This window comes from Culex pipiens, chromosome 3 (genome assembly GCF_016801865.2).
Source record: "Culex pipiens pallens isolate TS chromosome 3, TS_CPP_V2, whole genome shotgun sequence".
Taxonomy (NCBI): Eukaryota; Metazoa; Arthropoda; class Insecta; order Diptera; family Culicidae; genus Culex; species Culex pipiens.
The window spans coordinates 170,929,601-170,944,987 of record NC_068939.1 but is presented as its reverse complement, the minus strand read 5'-3'; the positions used below and the strand labels follow the sequence as shown (position 1 = coordinate 170,944,987).

At 34.6% G+C, this 15,387-nt stretch overlaps 1 protein-coding gene across 1 annotated transcript; it reads right to left on the bottom strand.

Annotated features, from left to right (window-relative positions):
* Nucleotides 1-1,014: 1,014 nt before the first annotated feature.
* LOC120424115 (putative odorant-binding protein A10) lies at nt 1,015-15,035 on the bottom strand. Its single transcript, XM_039588159.2, has 3 exons — nt 14,450-15,035; nt 8,966-9,260; nt 1,015-1,171 (listed from the first exon to the last, which is right to left on the bottom strand). Exons 2-3 carry the CDS (start codon nt 9,246-9,248, stop codon nt 1,032-1,034), a joined length of 423 nt encoding a protein of 140 aa, XP_039444093.1. The 5' UTR covers nt 9,249-9,260; nt 14,450-15,035; the 3' UTR covers nt 1,015-1,031.
* Between the last annotated feature and the right edge of the window lie 352 nt (nt 15,036-15,387).

The window sequence follows — 15,387 nt, the reverse complement described above, 5'->3', positions numbered from 1 at the left end:
TTAAAAAAAATAACGAAATTATTCAAGAGCTAGACAATAATTTTCAGACAAGTATGATTGGAATTCCCGGATTGTGGATTTATTTTTCGGGTCAGGTCAAAACTGGACCCACTAAACCTCAACCAAATGAGTTCAAATTTTCAGGCTAGCTTCTGGGTCTATAATCCTTGAAAATTCCGGTTGATCAACTCGAAACTAAGTACTTTTGTCTTTTTCATTTACCCGTGAACCGCGCTTATGACCAGTTAAAAAAAGGTTTTTTTTAAATTCGGTTTTTTTTTTGCTAAAATGCAGTCAAAAAAGCTTATGAATTTAAAGCTTTCAAAAAGCTAGTTGTTGAATATATCACTTCAAGTCAAAAATCAATGTTATAGGTTATCGGAATATCAATCCTTTTATAACATCCACCAAAATTGTTTGGTATCTTAACTATTGATATACCTAACAAGACATAAACATTTTCAAAGGGTACTTCTGGGACATTAGGACAGATCGAATGACACTGCTCCGAAAAAAAAACGGGTCAACCAGTTCTGAGAAAACTGAGTAACAAATTTTATTTCTACATTCATCACACTCACCCACAGACATTTGTTCAGTATTTCATCGATTGGTATCGGTGTTAAGGAAGCGAATTTTAGAAGTTAATTTTTCGTGAAAAAATACTGGCTTTGCTCAATTCTGCCACCTTTACTTAAATAAAATAAAATCAAGAAATTGTGATCAAGAAAAGAAAGAAAATCCTCGCTCCGTTTTTCACGCTCAAACTCAGTAATTTATTATCACGTTTCATATTACAAATCTACAATACCTTTCTCGTTCCTAATCCTAATTTGCGTCATCTGAGAAAGTGAGAGCATAAAAAATATATATTATAAAACCGTCCCGGCATCCGGTCCTTCCCAATTTGCACTTGTTCCGGTCTTTTTCCCCCATTTCCGCTCCTTTTGTCCCTTTTCTTCCCTTTTTTTTCTTCTCTTTTCTCAAATGGCAACTCATTTTGACAGGCTCTTCTTTGTGTTGACCTTGGCTCAGCCGGCGTACGTCTGGACCAGTTTGTTCCACTCCTGGGGGAAGTTCCGCTGCAAGTGGGCCAGCGTCTTCTTGATCTGGTTCATCTCGGTGGCCGTACACTGGGGACAGGCGCCACGCAGCACGAACGGGGCCAAACCTGGTGGGAGGGGAAAAGGGGCGTTATAAATAAAGGAAATTAGATTTGTTTCCGTGAAATGATGGATTTTTAAGGGCAAACAGAGCGGAGCAGTGCTGCCAGCAGTTTTTTCGTGTTGTTTTTTCTTTTGTTCTGCGGGATAATTTATGAGCTTTTGAGAGGAAATCGTCCCTTAAAAAATTGTGTATAAGGACGACATTGTAAAACACCCTAATTTGAATGTTTAAAGCATCAAAAAATCGTACTGTTGAAATTTCCAGGATTTGCCCTAAGGAGAATCACCACCAAAAAAAGATGTTTCCCCTCAAATTAATTTACAAAGCATGGCTTGCTGTGTACACCTACGAAAATCCGTCACACAAAATCCCTCTCCAATGGTTGCACCCACGCCGAGGAATTGTGCAATATGTGTAGATCAAAGCGACCTATGCCATGGAAATCCCACACACCATGACCGCAGGCAACAAATTTGTCTCGTTTCGCCCCGAGGGCGCTGAAAAGGGCCTGATGATGTGGCCCGGCGTTATCGATATCGCTGATGATATGAATGCAAAGCCGACTGGGGCTAGGGATGCCTCCTCGTTGGGATTGCTTATTTGGTGATTTATTATTATTTTTTTTTTGCCTCTCAGAGCCTTAATATTTGCATGAAAATTTTTTTAAAAATTTAAAAATTTAAATTTTAAATAAGAAGCCGAACTTCGCAATCGACAGCATGGAATTTTAGTAATTTTTATTTCAATGAATATAATTATAAATTCAAATTCCAATTTTATTTATTGACAGGAAATTCACAAAAAAATCAATTCGTTCGATTGGAGCTTGTTTGGGAAGCTCAAATCTATCATACCTTGACGAAACTGAAGCGTTTACTGACATCAACTTAAAAAATGTCAAATAGAAAATGTTTTGCTTTCCTTCAAAATAAAGTAACGTTTCCAATTCATGTTTAATGTTGAATTTTTTAAAATGCTTTTTCAACAATTTTTCAAAATTAATTTTGATTGAAAAAAAATATATAAAATTGGATCTTGATTTAGGAAATTGCACAGTTTTGTTTAGAATTAAGGCTGTTGCAAATATTTGTCAAAGTTTTCGTCTTCCCCCCTTCAAAATTGGTCCGAAAAATCAGCGGGGTAGAAAAAATATTTATTCTAAATAATTCAAAATTTTGATAAAAAGTTTAGTGTAATGAGATGAATTCAAATTCATTTCCTTGCGATTATAAAGTTTTTTAACATGTTTAAGTTCTTTTAAAAATATTTTAAAGTAAAGTGAATTTTCGTTGTACAGCACTGCAAAAAGTTTGTTTTTTGTCAAAACTCAGAATTTTTTATAACTAATGATTGCAAACTAACTTTTGCCTTGGAATGTTGAAACTCTGGCCTGTAATTTAAATTTGTACATGTTTTTTTTGCTCCCACCCCCCTCTCGACAAAAACTTTGAAAAATATTTGCATCGGCCAATTTTTTTTAAAGATTCCTAGCGAATTTTTCGACAAACATCGGAAAAATGAAGTAAAAATGGCTAGTTTAGTTTGTACCTACATACAGCAATTCCCCACGAAAACAGCATGATTCGAAAAAAAAAGTTCTCCGATCGGGCTAAAAACTTTTCTGGGGTTCCTTGGCCCAAAATAATTAGACCCGTATTTTTTTGTTTGGCCATTAGGGTGACCTACGCCGTGTTAGGGTGGTCCGAAAAATGGCAATTTTCGTAATTTTTCGCAAAAACCACTTTTTTCAAAAAATTATATCTCCGCGCCATTTCATCCGATTTTAGCTGTCCTAGACGTAAATGAAAGGTGATTAGTTTGGCTATTTGGGAAAAATAGTAAAAAGTTTCAAAAATCAAGCTTAACATTTGAAAAGGTCGTATGAAAACTTAAAATGCTGTTTTGAAGGTCTCGGGACCAAAGAGCCTATGTCTGAAAATATTTTTATCGGATTCCTCGGAAAATTTCACATAACATATCGAAAAAGGGTGAAGTTATGTTTTCAATACTCTGAGATACGATTTTTTGAAAATAAAAACTGGGTTTTCGACGCGCCACGCGCAAAAATGGGAAAATGACGAAAACGGGAAAAATGTTGCGTATTTCAATTACGAAAATTTTGGTACCCTAACATGTATAGGTCATCGCTGAAATTTTCAAGTTATCGCAGTTTTAGTGAAAAAAGTCGATTTTTTCCCGTTTTCGTCATTTTCTCATTTTTGCGCGTGGCGCGTCGAAAAAACAAAGTTTTTATTTTCAAAAAATCGTATCTCAGAGTATTGAAAACATAACTTCACCATTTTTGATATGTTATGTGAAATTTTCCGAGGAATCCGATAAAAATATTTTCAGACATAGGCCCTTTGGTACCGAGACCTTCAAAACAGCATTTTAAGTTTTCATAAGACCTTTTCAAATGTTAACCTAGATTTTTGAAACTTTTTACTTTTTTTCCCAAATAGCCAAACTAACCATCTTTCTTTTGCGTCTAGGACAGCTAAAATCGGATGAAATGGCGCGGAGATATGATTTTTTGAAAAAAGTGGTTTTTGCGAAAAATGACGAAAATTGCCATTTTTCGGACCACCCTAACACGGCGTAGGTCAATCTAATGAAAACGAAGTTGACTTTATAGCTGTCGGCCACCATTGCTAGTACCAACCACTAGTGTCTTCCTTTTTATCTACAAGGACTTCGCCGCCCTGGGCTCCTAAGTGTATGAAAGTATGGCACGGAGCGACGGCGCCGAATACCCATATTTACACAAAGAATTTTAGAGCGCCCGCCGCGGGATTCGAACCGCCGACCTCTGGATTGTGAGTCCAGTGCACGGTCCGATTGGCCAAACAAAAAAATACGGGTCTAATTATTTCGGCCAAGGGACCCCCAGAAAATTTTTTAGCCCGATCGGAGAACTTTTTTTTCGAATCATGCTGTTTTCGTGGGGAATTGCTGCATAAATGTTGTTATAAATCCAACGAAATTTTTCGCAAATAATTTTTTTTTCTTCGATTTTTGGTTTATTTTTTAAACACTTTGGGTAGCTAAAATATAGCCTTTCAGCGCGTTTGGTATTCACTTGATTTTCAAAAATTGATATCTCAATAACATTTCGTTGAATTTGAAATGTTTGATAAATTAAATTGTGTCAAATCTTCTTAATTTTCAAAATGAACGATAAGATTTATTTTTTATTTTTTCTATTTCTTCTAACAAAACTAACATGGCTAAATTTACAAATGTTTCTTTGATTCGCATGAAACTTTGTCCATGCATTTTTAACGTCTTAAGAAGCCATTTTGCATCGTTAGTTTTTCATACAACGCTTCATACACTTTCGAGGGTTCGTAATACAAAAAGAGCATGTAAAATCTGTACCTTGAGAAAGTTTTTTTTTCTGATCAAAGATTCGTTTAAGTTGTAGGTTATGCTTGGAACTTTTTAGAAAAAATCGGATTTATTTATTTAATGATAACTTTTTGTTTTTTTTTTTATAGATTTACGTATTATGTTTTAGGGAACTAAAAAAGGAATCTTTTGCACTAGAATTTGAATGGTGCAAAATCTGGTACTGCAGTTATGAGTTTTGAAAACAAAAATTATTTTCGGCAAAAAATGGTCTAATAAAATTTTCTAAGATCATTTTAAGATTTAAGAGCGAGTCCACGAGCAAAGCATACCCATTTCGCATCGACCTCACCAATCTGCCTGAAATTTTCAGGGGTCGTTTGTACATATAAAACTAGCATCTGGCCAAAATCTAGTTCTCTAGTTCAATGGGAAGTGGGGCAAATCGAGCCACAAAGTTCGATGGTTCAAAAACGTCAAAGTTCGTTTCCAAGGATACTAGATGTCACCTGAAAAAGATAGCTTCTTAATTTTTTTCACTTTAATTTTTTAAGGGGTGAAAATGGATGAAAATAAATATTTTTGTGTATGTTTCTTTAGTGAAATTGACTCAGGAACACGAATATGATGAAATTATCATCGGAAAATGAGATCTGGGGGGTCCCCCGAGCAAAAATTTACAACCAAAAATTTCACTGAAAGTAAAAGTGTCTATTAAATATGTTAAACTGCCTTACCCAAAGCGTTCTCAGTCTCAGATGGTAGTCTCAGATGTCCCCTACAAGCTCCAGGTCGAACCGAGTTGATATCTGGATGGAACACTTTTTTATTTGAGTTTAAAAATTATGCTATTTTTTCACTAAAATGAAAATAACTCCCTGTAGATTTAACCAATTGAGATGCTCTACCCTGCATTTTGTTGCATTTTTATGCCCTTTTAGATGCATTTTGAATTTTGAAATTAAATTTAATTTTGCCTTAGTAACAGCCTTTTTAAGATTGTTGACGTTTTTGAACCATCAAACATTGTGTCCCGATTTACCCCACTTCCCGTTGACCATATTTTGGCCAGATGCTAGTTTTATATGTACAAACAATCCCTGAAAATGTCAGGCTGATTGGTGAGGTCCAAACGACGTCCCATACAAAGGGTTATGCCCTTTTCGTGGACTCGCTCTTAAAAACAAATTTGCTTTTGGAAATAGCTTTACACATCTTTTATCAAGTGCACTGTTTTTTAGGTTACAAGCAGTGTTTGTTGAAAAATCAAACTAATCAAACTAATCAAACTGTTGTTCTTGTTCTTGATTTTATTAGGGCAACTTTAACCCTATGGGTCATTCGTTCGGAAACTATTGGTTCAATTTTCAATGTTGAAAATTGAAATTTATATGCTCTTTTCAATAAATATTTTTTCTAAAATTTTTAATCTAGCGCAACATTTGGAAATGTTAAATAAAATTGTTTCTAGCCCTTTCAAGAGCTAGTCTTGATTATAAAAAAAATATATAGAAGATAAGAAAATAAAATGACAATATTTTTAAAAATTCCAAAAATATAATTAACAGCATCCTAAACTCTATAACAAAATACGTATCTAAAATTTTGGAAAATAAAAAAAAACGTATTTTTTGAACTCGATTTTTTGTGATAAAAGGTTAAATGAAAAATCGGGATTTTTTGCCGTGTAACATTTTTTTCTGAAAAGTTTCAATCATAACCTACAACTTTGCTCAAGAGAATCGATCAGAAAATTTCTTCTCAAGATACAGATTTTCGAATCTTCACAATCACCATATTATATGACCTCAACATTAGCCTGTCCCATTTTGAGGTCATGTCGAGGAATTTCAGGTGCTCACTTCTTAAATGATAGATTATGATGTTAGGAACAATGTTTTCTTAGACAAGAAAAAATACTAAAATACTTTCTCGCACCCCCTAGTCGATTTACTGAAAAAAGTCACTTTTTTGAACAAATTTTCTAAAATCGCTTGGAATCAATACAAAAACTGTTTCGATCAGGTGTGTATTATCTTCAAACGATAGGTTTTTGTCCATAGATTAAGATGCACTATCAATATTGGACCAAAATTTAAGTTTTTGGACTCTCCCAGGCGGATTTGTGTCGAAAAAATCGCATTTTTTCAAAACTTTTTTCAGAAATGTTCATTTAATTTAGGGTAGCCTATTTTTCCCAGTGAAACCAATACATGCAGCTTGTAGGAAATTTCATGGCGAACATTTTTCCCTCTGAGAAAATCCAATTTCGACACTCCAGAGCCGAGATATTTGAGTTTTAGTGAGGAAAAAAGCGGCAATTTACAAAATTTCTCAAAATTCAGAAGCAAGGCCTACTAATTACACGATGTAGCAAGCATATGTCTCAAAGGTCAGGGTATGTTTTTTAAAGTAATTTTGGCCGCTGAATCCGAATCTGAAATCAAATTTCGTGTAAACAGTGATGTTTTGGAGCTACACCCTTTTGGAATGTTATTTGCGTGTTTAAGAGGCAGTTTTTGTAAATATTGCTCGGTTTGTTCTAGAGGTCGTATCGAGGCGCTCCGATTTGGATGAAACTTTCAACGTTTGTTTGTCTATACATGAGATGAACTCATGCCAAATATGAGCCCTCTACGACAAAGGGAAGTGGGGTAAAACGGGCATTGAAGTTTGAATTTTCCGAGGATTTCGAATTTGACAAAAGTGAGACTAAAAAGTGCCGCTATGGATGCCTACAGGACAATAACCAACGTTGTAAAATATTTGTTATAGAAAAATCGAAAAACTATGAGAAAAACTGCGATTCCCTAACTTTTGAACTAAAAGAGTATGGGTGTTGCTGACTGATGCAAAAAGATATTGAGGTTTAAAAAAAACCATTTCTAACAGTAATTTGCAAAAGCTATGAGGAAATGTTAAACCAATCCTGGATGTCTATGGCTCATTTTGAAGTGCTTCAAAAGACCTTTCGAATGCATCTAAGAGAGTTAGAATTGATTAAGTTTTACTAAAATGCGAGCAATTTTAAGATTTTTTATGTTTTTTGGACCTCAAACTTCAATGCCCATTTTACCCCACTTCCCTATGTCGTAGAGGGCTCATATTTGGCATGAGTTCATCTCATGTATAGACAAACAAACGTTGAAAGTTTCATCCAAATCGGAGCGTCTCGATACGACCTCTAGAACAAACCGAGCAATATTTACAAAAACTGCCTCTTAAACACGCAAATAACATTCCAAAAGGGTGTAGCTCCAAAACATCACTGTTTACACGAGATTTGATTCCAGATTCGGATTCAGCGGCCAAAATTACTTTAAAAAACATACCCTGACCTTTGAGACATATGCTTGCTACATCGTGTAATTAGTAGGCCTTGCTTCTGAATTTTGAGAAATTTTGTAAATTGCCGCTTTTTTCCTCACTAAAACTCAAATATCTCGGCTCTGGAGTGTTGAAATTGGATTTTCTCAGAGGGAAAAATGTTCGCCATGAAATTTCCTACAAGCTGCATGTATTGGTTTCACTGGGAAAAATAGGCTACCCTAAATTAAAAGAACATTTCTGAAAAAAGTTTTGAAAAAATGCGATTTTTTCGACACAAATCCGCCTGGGAGAGTCCAAAAACTTAAATTTTGGTCCAATATTGATAGTGCATCTTAATCTATGGACAAAAACCTATCGTTTGAAGATAATACACACCTGATCGAAACAGTTTTTGTATTGATTCCAAGCGATGTTAGAAAATTTGTTCAAAAAAGTGACTTTTTTCAGTAAATCGACTAGGGGGTGCGAGAAAGTATTTTATTATTTTTTCTTGTCTAAGAAAACATTGTTCCTAACATCATAATCTATCATTTAAGAAGTGAGCACCTGAAATTCCTCGACATGACCTCAAAATGGGACAGGCTACTCAACATATTATTAATCGTTGTATAGAAAAATCAACGATGCAAAATGGCTTCTTTTGATACGGGGATTGGTGAATTTTTTAAGATTATTTAAAGAAAATCTTTAAAACGCTAGTAAGAATAACTTTTTGTTATTTTTTTTCATGGTTATTCCATGATTTTCTAGCAACCCTAAGCTCTACAGAAACCAACATTGCAGAAATCTAGCTGTTGGGCATCTCTGGGCGAGCAAGGGATTCCGAGAGCAAATTTATTGCCGGTATTAATCCAAAATCCATTGAAGGGGTTCCAGCTTGGGGGCGGCGGATTGTTGTTCTCCGGACCAGGTATTACATCAACATCAGATGATGGGCCTGCTGGCACCACCAGAGTTGAGTTGAAATTGACCGGTCCATTTCGCCGAATGATGGATTGTGAAATATCAAGTAGAGAGTGGGGAGATTTGTGGGGTTCGAACGAGTACGGGTTAATTTCAAAATTGCCTTTTTTGTGCCTTCCATAGAATTTTTGATTTCAAGACTAACTAAAATACTCACTCTTCAGCCGCTTTCCGACGGGATCGCACGGCACCTCGCCGAGGGCACACTTGAGCTGTCGCATCAGGTACCGCTTGTCGCTGAGGGCCTTGTCCAGCGCTTCGTCCGACACCTGAGACTTGGTCGGGGGCGTCTGGGGCTGGGCCTGGGCGGTGGTTACGCAGCAACAGAGCAGCACCGCGCTGACCGCGAAGACCGCCAGCAGAAGCCACGACGACAGCTGATCGCAGTAGACCGGGGTGCGGCGGCGGCGTCGTTGTTGTTGTTGTTGGTGGCTAGACATCTTGGTGGTGACCTGGATTGGATTGGATTGAGAGAAGAGGGACATGATGTGAGAAAAATTGCACGTGTGATTGGATTGAGTTATGACATAAATTGTACAAAAAATCAACCTGATTATGTTTTCGCTGAATTGCTAACAATAACAACTTTTTTGTTGTTGAAATTGTGAATCTTGGTATTGAATTTTGGTATTTCAATTATGGAGGTAGGTGATAATTTAAATTTTTTTTTCTAATTCCATCGACAAAACAACAACTTTTCAACTCCTCCAAACCCTCCGTGCTCGAATCGTAGTTCTATATCTGTAAATCTGTGCCAGGCAAAACACTCCTTGTTAGCGCCCCCCGTAACCAGCCCAAAGCAGTGGCAACCGGTGCCGGTCCGGGGCCAGGGTACGTGCCAAGCAACAATTTAATTGCCACTTGGAACGTGCCAAAGCCATTCCCAACCCCTTCAGCGATGACGACGGCAACGACGACGCCATTTGATACCCTCCTCACAATGCTCAGTACCGATACAGGGTGAAGTGATTGCCATTAATAGAAAACACATTACGATCGATCACGTGGCGCAGATAGGGTACAATATCTCACACAATTATCCCGAATTTTACATTGCGATCTTTTAATTCATGCATGATCTAATCGGGAGATATTGTGGTAAGTAAGATTGAATCAAGATTTTTTCAGTATTTCAAGTTGAATAACTCCTCGGATCACAATTGTTGTTTTGAGTCTAACTTGCTTCCCGGTATTAATTTAATTTTCAAACATTGATTTGTTTTTTAAGTATGTCAACAATTATTGGCAGTGTTCCCAGATTGACAGAATATCTTACTTATACTCTTAAACTTAAAATTCTTCATAGTTAGATATTGTATGAAAGGTAAAAATATCTTTGATGGCATTAGAAGGATTTCTGGTTCCCGATGCCATGGACTTTGTTCACGTTTACGCGAACAATTTTTTGTTGTTGCGAGTTATTGTAACTCTAAACGCAGAAAAACGATACAGTTTTCGTTGGAAAATCTCCGAACACAGTCCAGACTCGATTATCCGAAGGCATTGTATTGGTTGAATGAAGAATTTTAATGAGTTTCTATCAAATTTAGGTATTATTTATCATAATTGGGCAATATCGATTATTTCAGCAGTTAAATTTCTTTAAACAGCCAAAGTTTTGTGACTTTAATATCGTGAAATTTGATCACAACTGCGTCCTGCCCTTACAATACAAATATTTGTTAAAACTTTAAAATTCATGCCAACTCATGGAAGTTTTAATTAACATATTTACATAATTAAATACGTAAAAAAATGATCTTTTTTGTGAAATTTTGATTATATTTGTTCACCGATCATAGTTCTATCGATTTTCTACTCCAGAGTTTGGTCAACAAAATCAGTCTATTTTTTTGTTGCCATACATCTCGGACTAGATCGTAAAATTTTAAATTAATATATTTTGGTTTGTTTTTGCCAATATATTTGCGTTTTTTATTAATAAATCTTGAAATTGGATTTATTTCAATTCGGTTAACCACAATATTGTTCAAAGAAGTGAGTTTAGGTGATCTTCACATATTTTGTATTGCCAAGTTTTTTGATATTTTGTTTTTTTTAGGAGCAGGGTTTTAAATGGTTTTTATATTTTTTTCTAATGGGGATTATGCAACTTTGATAAAAAAATATCGAATTTTAAAGGTTTCCAGAATAATTTTTTTTTCAAAAAACCGAAACAAATTGTATTTAATGATATTATCTCCAACCCATTTAAAAAAAATACTTAGAATTTCCCGTGAAAATAATTGTGAATGTATTCTTAAAAATTAAATCATTGACTTAAAAAATATGAACATTATTTTCTGAACAATTTTTAGAACATATATTAAACATCTTTTTTCCATTTTTATTCAAATCAAACACTTTTTTTAAAGAATACATTTTGGAGTAACAGTTGTAGAAAATCGCAAAACATTAGAAAAATAAAATTTTCGCTCTTGAATGTTCCTTTTTTATTTTTTCCTTCTCTTGTTAAATCTTTTGTTAGAATATCCAATTGCATCAAAATGTATTATACAACAAATCAAAGTTGAAAGGAACTCAAAAACTCTATTAGGTGGTTAGAAATACATTTGTTAATTGATTATTTACCAATAAAATAATTTGAATTGAATTGAATATCATTTTCATGATTTTAAGATTTTTTGCCATTCGTGGTCTTAAAGCTATTATGATTCGTTTTACTTCAAATTTTGAAACCAAGGATTAAATTTTGATACTTTGTGTGTTTCTATGAGCTAGGCTTCAAATGTTAAAATTACAGAAAGTACTTTTTATACTCAACTTTTTATTATTCTAGAGTATACTAGTTTCTAAGTTGACTTGTATTTTGTAATTTATATTTTTGAAACATATTTGCTTTATAATGCTTAAAAAGTTTTCTCTAATTCGCTTTTTCTTAATCTATTTAAATTTTTTTTTGAATCTACGATTTCGCAAATTGACTTTTCCTTTCTTTATGAAACTTTGTTCATGCATTCCCATGGTCAAAGGAGTCATGCTGCATCTTAAGATTTTAAAATTTATTTTTTCAATCGGAAGTACTTCTCATTGTTTTGATAACATGTACCGTATTCAAGTTGTAGCTACTTTTTCATATAAATTGTACATTAGAAAAAATATTTTAGAAAAACTGAGGAAATTTCAAAAAAATCTCTCTAGAACTTTGAATGGCAAACAGTTCTTGAGATACAACCTCACAAAGAATTCGAATCGATGAAACCGAATTGCTCTAAGTGTCACTTAATTAGCCTGCAACTTTCAACTGACGATATCTCGGAAATTATTGGTCCGATTTTTAGTGTTGAAAATTGAAACCTTTGAAAATTTCTCTGATCACTTTATTAAAAAAAAATTCAAAATTTTTGAAAAGGTTTATTTTCGCAAAATTTTTAATTTTCTACCAATCGGACCAATTATTTCCAAGATATCGATGAATAAAAATCAAAAATTTTCAAATTATTATCAAAGCGAATTAAAATATGATTAAATTTTGCATGTGTATGAAGAAAAACTAATAAAATACTATCGCAGCTAAAATATCAATCTCTGATTGCTCAATATTTTTCCCTATTTAAATGATTTTCAGACCTTTGAAGGGTCAATTATTCAATTATATATCCTGATTGCTTCCTCCAACCATAGTCCCTGTTATATCGACTCAGAGAAAGTCGACTGTTTTTACTGAATATTACTTTAACAAGATTGTTCGAAATTTTTCGATCATCACAGATAAAAAAAACATTTGAAAAAAAAAAACTGAGCAATCTTTTAAAAATTTATCACACTATGCTTGTAATGCCAATTCACAGTTTAAAAATCAGGTTTGATTGAAATTTTTTAGTTATTATAAATTTTCTCAAATGAACACTAATTTAATCAGCATAAAAAGACTTTGCAAAAAATTTGTTGAATTGAAAAAAATGTAAAATTTTACGAGTTTTTTTTCACGGAAATTTCCAAAATTCACGGATTTTACGATGTCCGTGAAATCGTGATAATTCACTGATCCTTATAATCCCGTTAAATACTTCAAAAAGGCCAAAAATCGTGTTTTTTACATTTATTTTTTTGAAACCACTGTATCTTTAAGAAAAAATATCTGAGGACATCGGTTAATATAAAGACTTTGATGAAAAATTGGCAGGAGAATGAACCCTCGTGATAGCCAAAAAAAAATTATTTAAAAAATTAAATTAGGCTGGTACAAATATTTTTAAAAGTTTTTGCTTCCCCCCCCCCCCCCCCTCTTCAATATCAGGCCGAAAAATCAGGGGGCAAAAAAAAATTATTCAAAAAACTTCGAAATTTAAATGGAAGTTCAAGTGCAATGAGCTGAAATCAATTTAAAATGCATTCTCGTGCGTTTAGAACCATTTTCAACATGTCTAGGTTTATTAAAATCAATGGAAATTTTAGATTAGGGACCATCCATAAACCACGTGGACACCTTAGGGGGGGAGGGGTATGGCGATTGTCCACGCTCCATACAAAAAAGATTTTTTTTGTATGGACAATTGTCACGAAAGGGGGGGGGGGTTTGAGATTTCTAAAAAAGTGTCCACGGGGTTTATGGATGGTCCCTTAACAATAACGCAAAAAGTTTTTTTTGTTATAATTTTTATTTTCCTCAAATCTTAAATTTTTTGAAAACTTATGATTGTAAAACAATTGAACTAGTGTTAAATGCATTTGAAAACACTTTTTTCACTCATATGTTGAGCTTATGGCTTATTATTTACATTTGTGTATTTTTTTGTTTTTATGCAAACGAAGTTTTTTTTCTGCAGAAATCCTTGGTGAAACGTAAACCAAACATTGTTTTGAAGTGAATCAGTGTTAAGAATGTATGGAAAGTTCACTTTATAACATAGAAAGTTCCTTAACCACGAAAAACTAACGAAAAAGAAAAGGGCACAATTGATTTTTTTCTGGTTTGGAGTGAACATTGTTATGTGCCCTTTTGTGTTTTTGATTTTTTCAATAGGAAATTGTTGGTATCAATCTGATTCTTGGAGGGCATGTAGGGAGTGTACCAATGAATGGAATAGTGGAATAATTCCAAATGTTTACGTTATGGTTTTGTGCCCTAATGAAATGCTTGGCTCGATATTTGCATCGTTCTTACTGGAAATGTTTGCAACAGTTTAGAGAAAAAAGTGATTCAAAATTATTTTTACAACAGTCGAATTATTTTTTTTTTATTACTAGTTTACAAAATATTTCAGTATTGAGAAAAATATGTTTCTTAACTCGCGTACTGACTTCTTTTTCCATTAAAATTTTGATGTTTTCCGATAACAATATTTTTTGGGCCGATTTTTCGAGCTGACTGTCTAGTTTACGCCCTTATTTAATGTCATTCTCGAGTGCATCTTTATATACATTAAATTGGCTTGTATGAGCCCAGAATACCATGCCTAAAAAGTATCATTGTTCATTGGAGAAGGGCGGGTACATCCGATTTCCTTTTTGGCTAGAAATTGCTAAAAGAATTACTGATCCAGTGTTTCTGTTTTAAAAAATATAAACAAACATGAATTTTCTCAAGAAAAGTTCACCACATCTTCTTAACTTGGCGCGACGCTTCTGTAACTTTAAAATTCCATCAAATTGCGCTAAACACAATGCAATTACTCACTTTTAAAAGTATTCCTTCCTGTGATCCTGTGAAAAGCTTTCCCAGCTTGAATGCACCCTTCGATTTTTCGCCGCCAAAACTTGAGCGCAAATTTTCGCCGGCTGACCGCACACTGCAATTTTGCTCCGGAAAATTTCGATGCTCTTCAACGGCTCCGCAAACCCTATTACTTAATAGCGCCGGCTTTTCGCTTCACTCACTCAATTTAACGAACTTTTTCTTCGCATCAATTTTTGCTTCATAAGAATTTTCCCTTCACCACTCGCTCGGTAACGAATTTTGCTCACTCTTTCTTGGGCGATGAAAATCTTTGTAATGAAATTTTCCCAAAACTTTGGCGCGCTCTTTCGTCCGCGAGAACCTGGCTCAAACTGAGCGTGCAGACTGTCACGGAGTCCTGAAGACCTGTCTTTAAGCTGGGGGTAGAAGGGGTGCAGCGACGACGACAACAATTAAGGTACACCAAATTTGAAGCTCCGAAAACACGAAAATCCCCGAAGTACTGCCCGACCGAAACTGATTGCTGGCACTGATCGGCAACTGGCTTAAAGTGCCTCGAACATGCCTGCCTGCCTGCAAACCGATGTTGAAAGAGGCGTGCGTGTGTACACACACGCCTGCACTTAAGCCGCATCATAATTGCTTTAAGCAACAAGTATTAGTGCTACTTGCTCGGGTCGCAGAAAATGAAAGAAACGAAAAGGGAGGGGAACTTTACTTGTTCACTTTTTTTGTTACTCACTTCGTACTGCCTGCACTTTACTCTTTGCTCTTTAAGTGTATATATGCTTTCGGGCTTACTTACTTACTTGCAGTTTACTCTTCTTTTTTTACCTTTCGTTAGTCTTGTTTTACAATCTCTCTCTTTACACACCTCTTAAAATGATTGTCTGATTTTTATTGCACACACCTTGGCATTTGTTTCTCGTTACCTCTGC

Excerpts from the sequence above, each read along its gene's own strand:
- LOC120424115 (XM_039588159.2), bottom strand. The coding sequence starts at position 9,248 with ATGTCTAGCCACCAACAACAACAACAACGACGCCGCCGCCGCACCCCG. Across the intron at positions 1,172-8,965 it reads CGTCGGAAAGCGGCTGAAGA|GTTTGGCCCCGTTCGTGCTG; the intron begins GTGAGTATTTTA and ends CCCTCCCACCAG.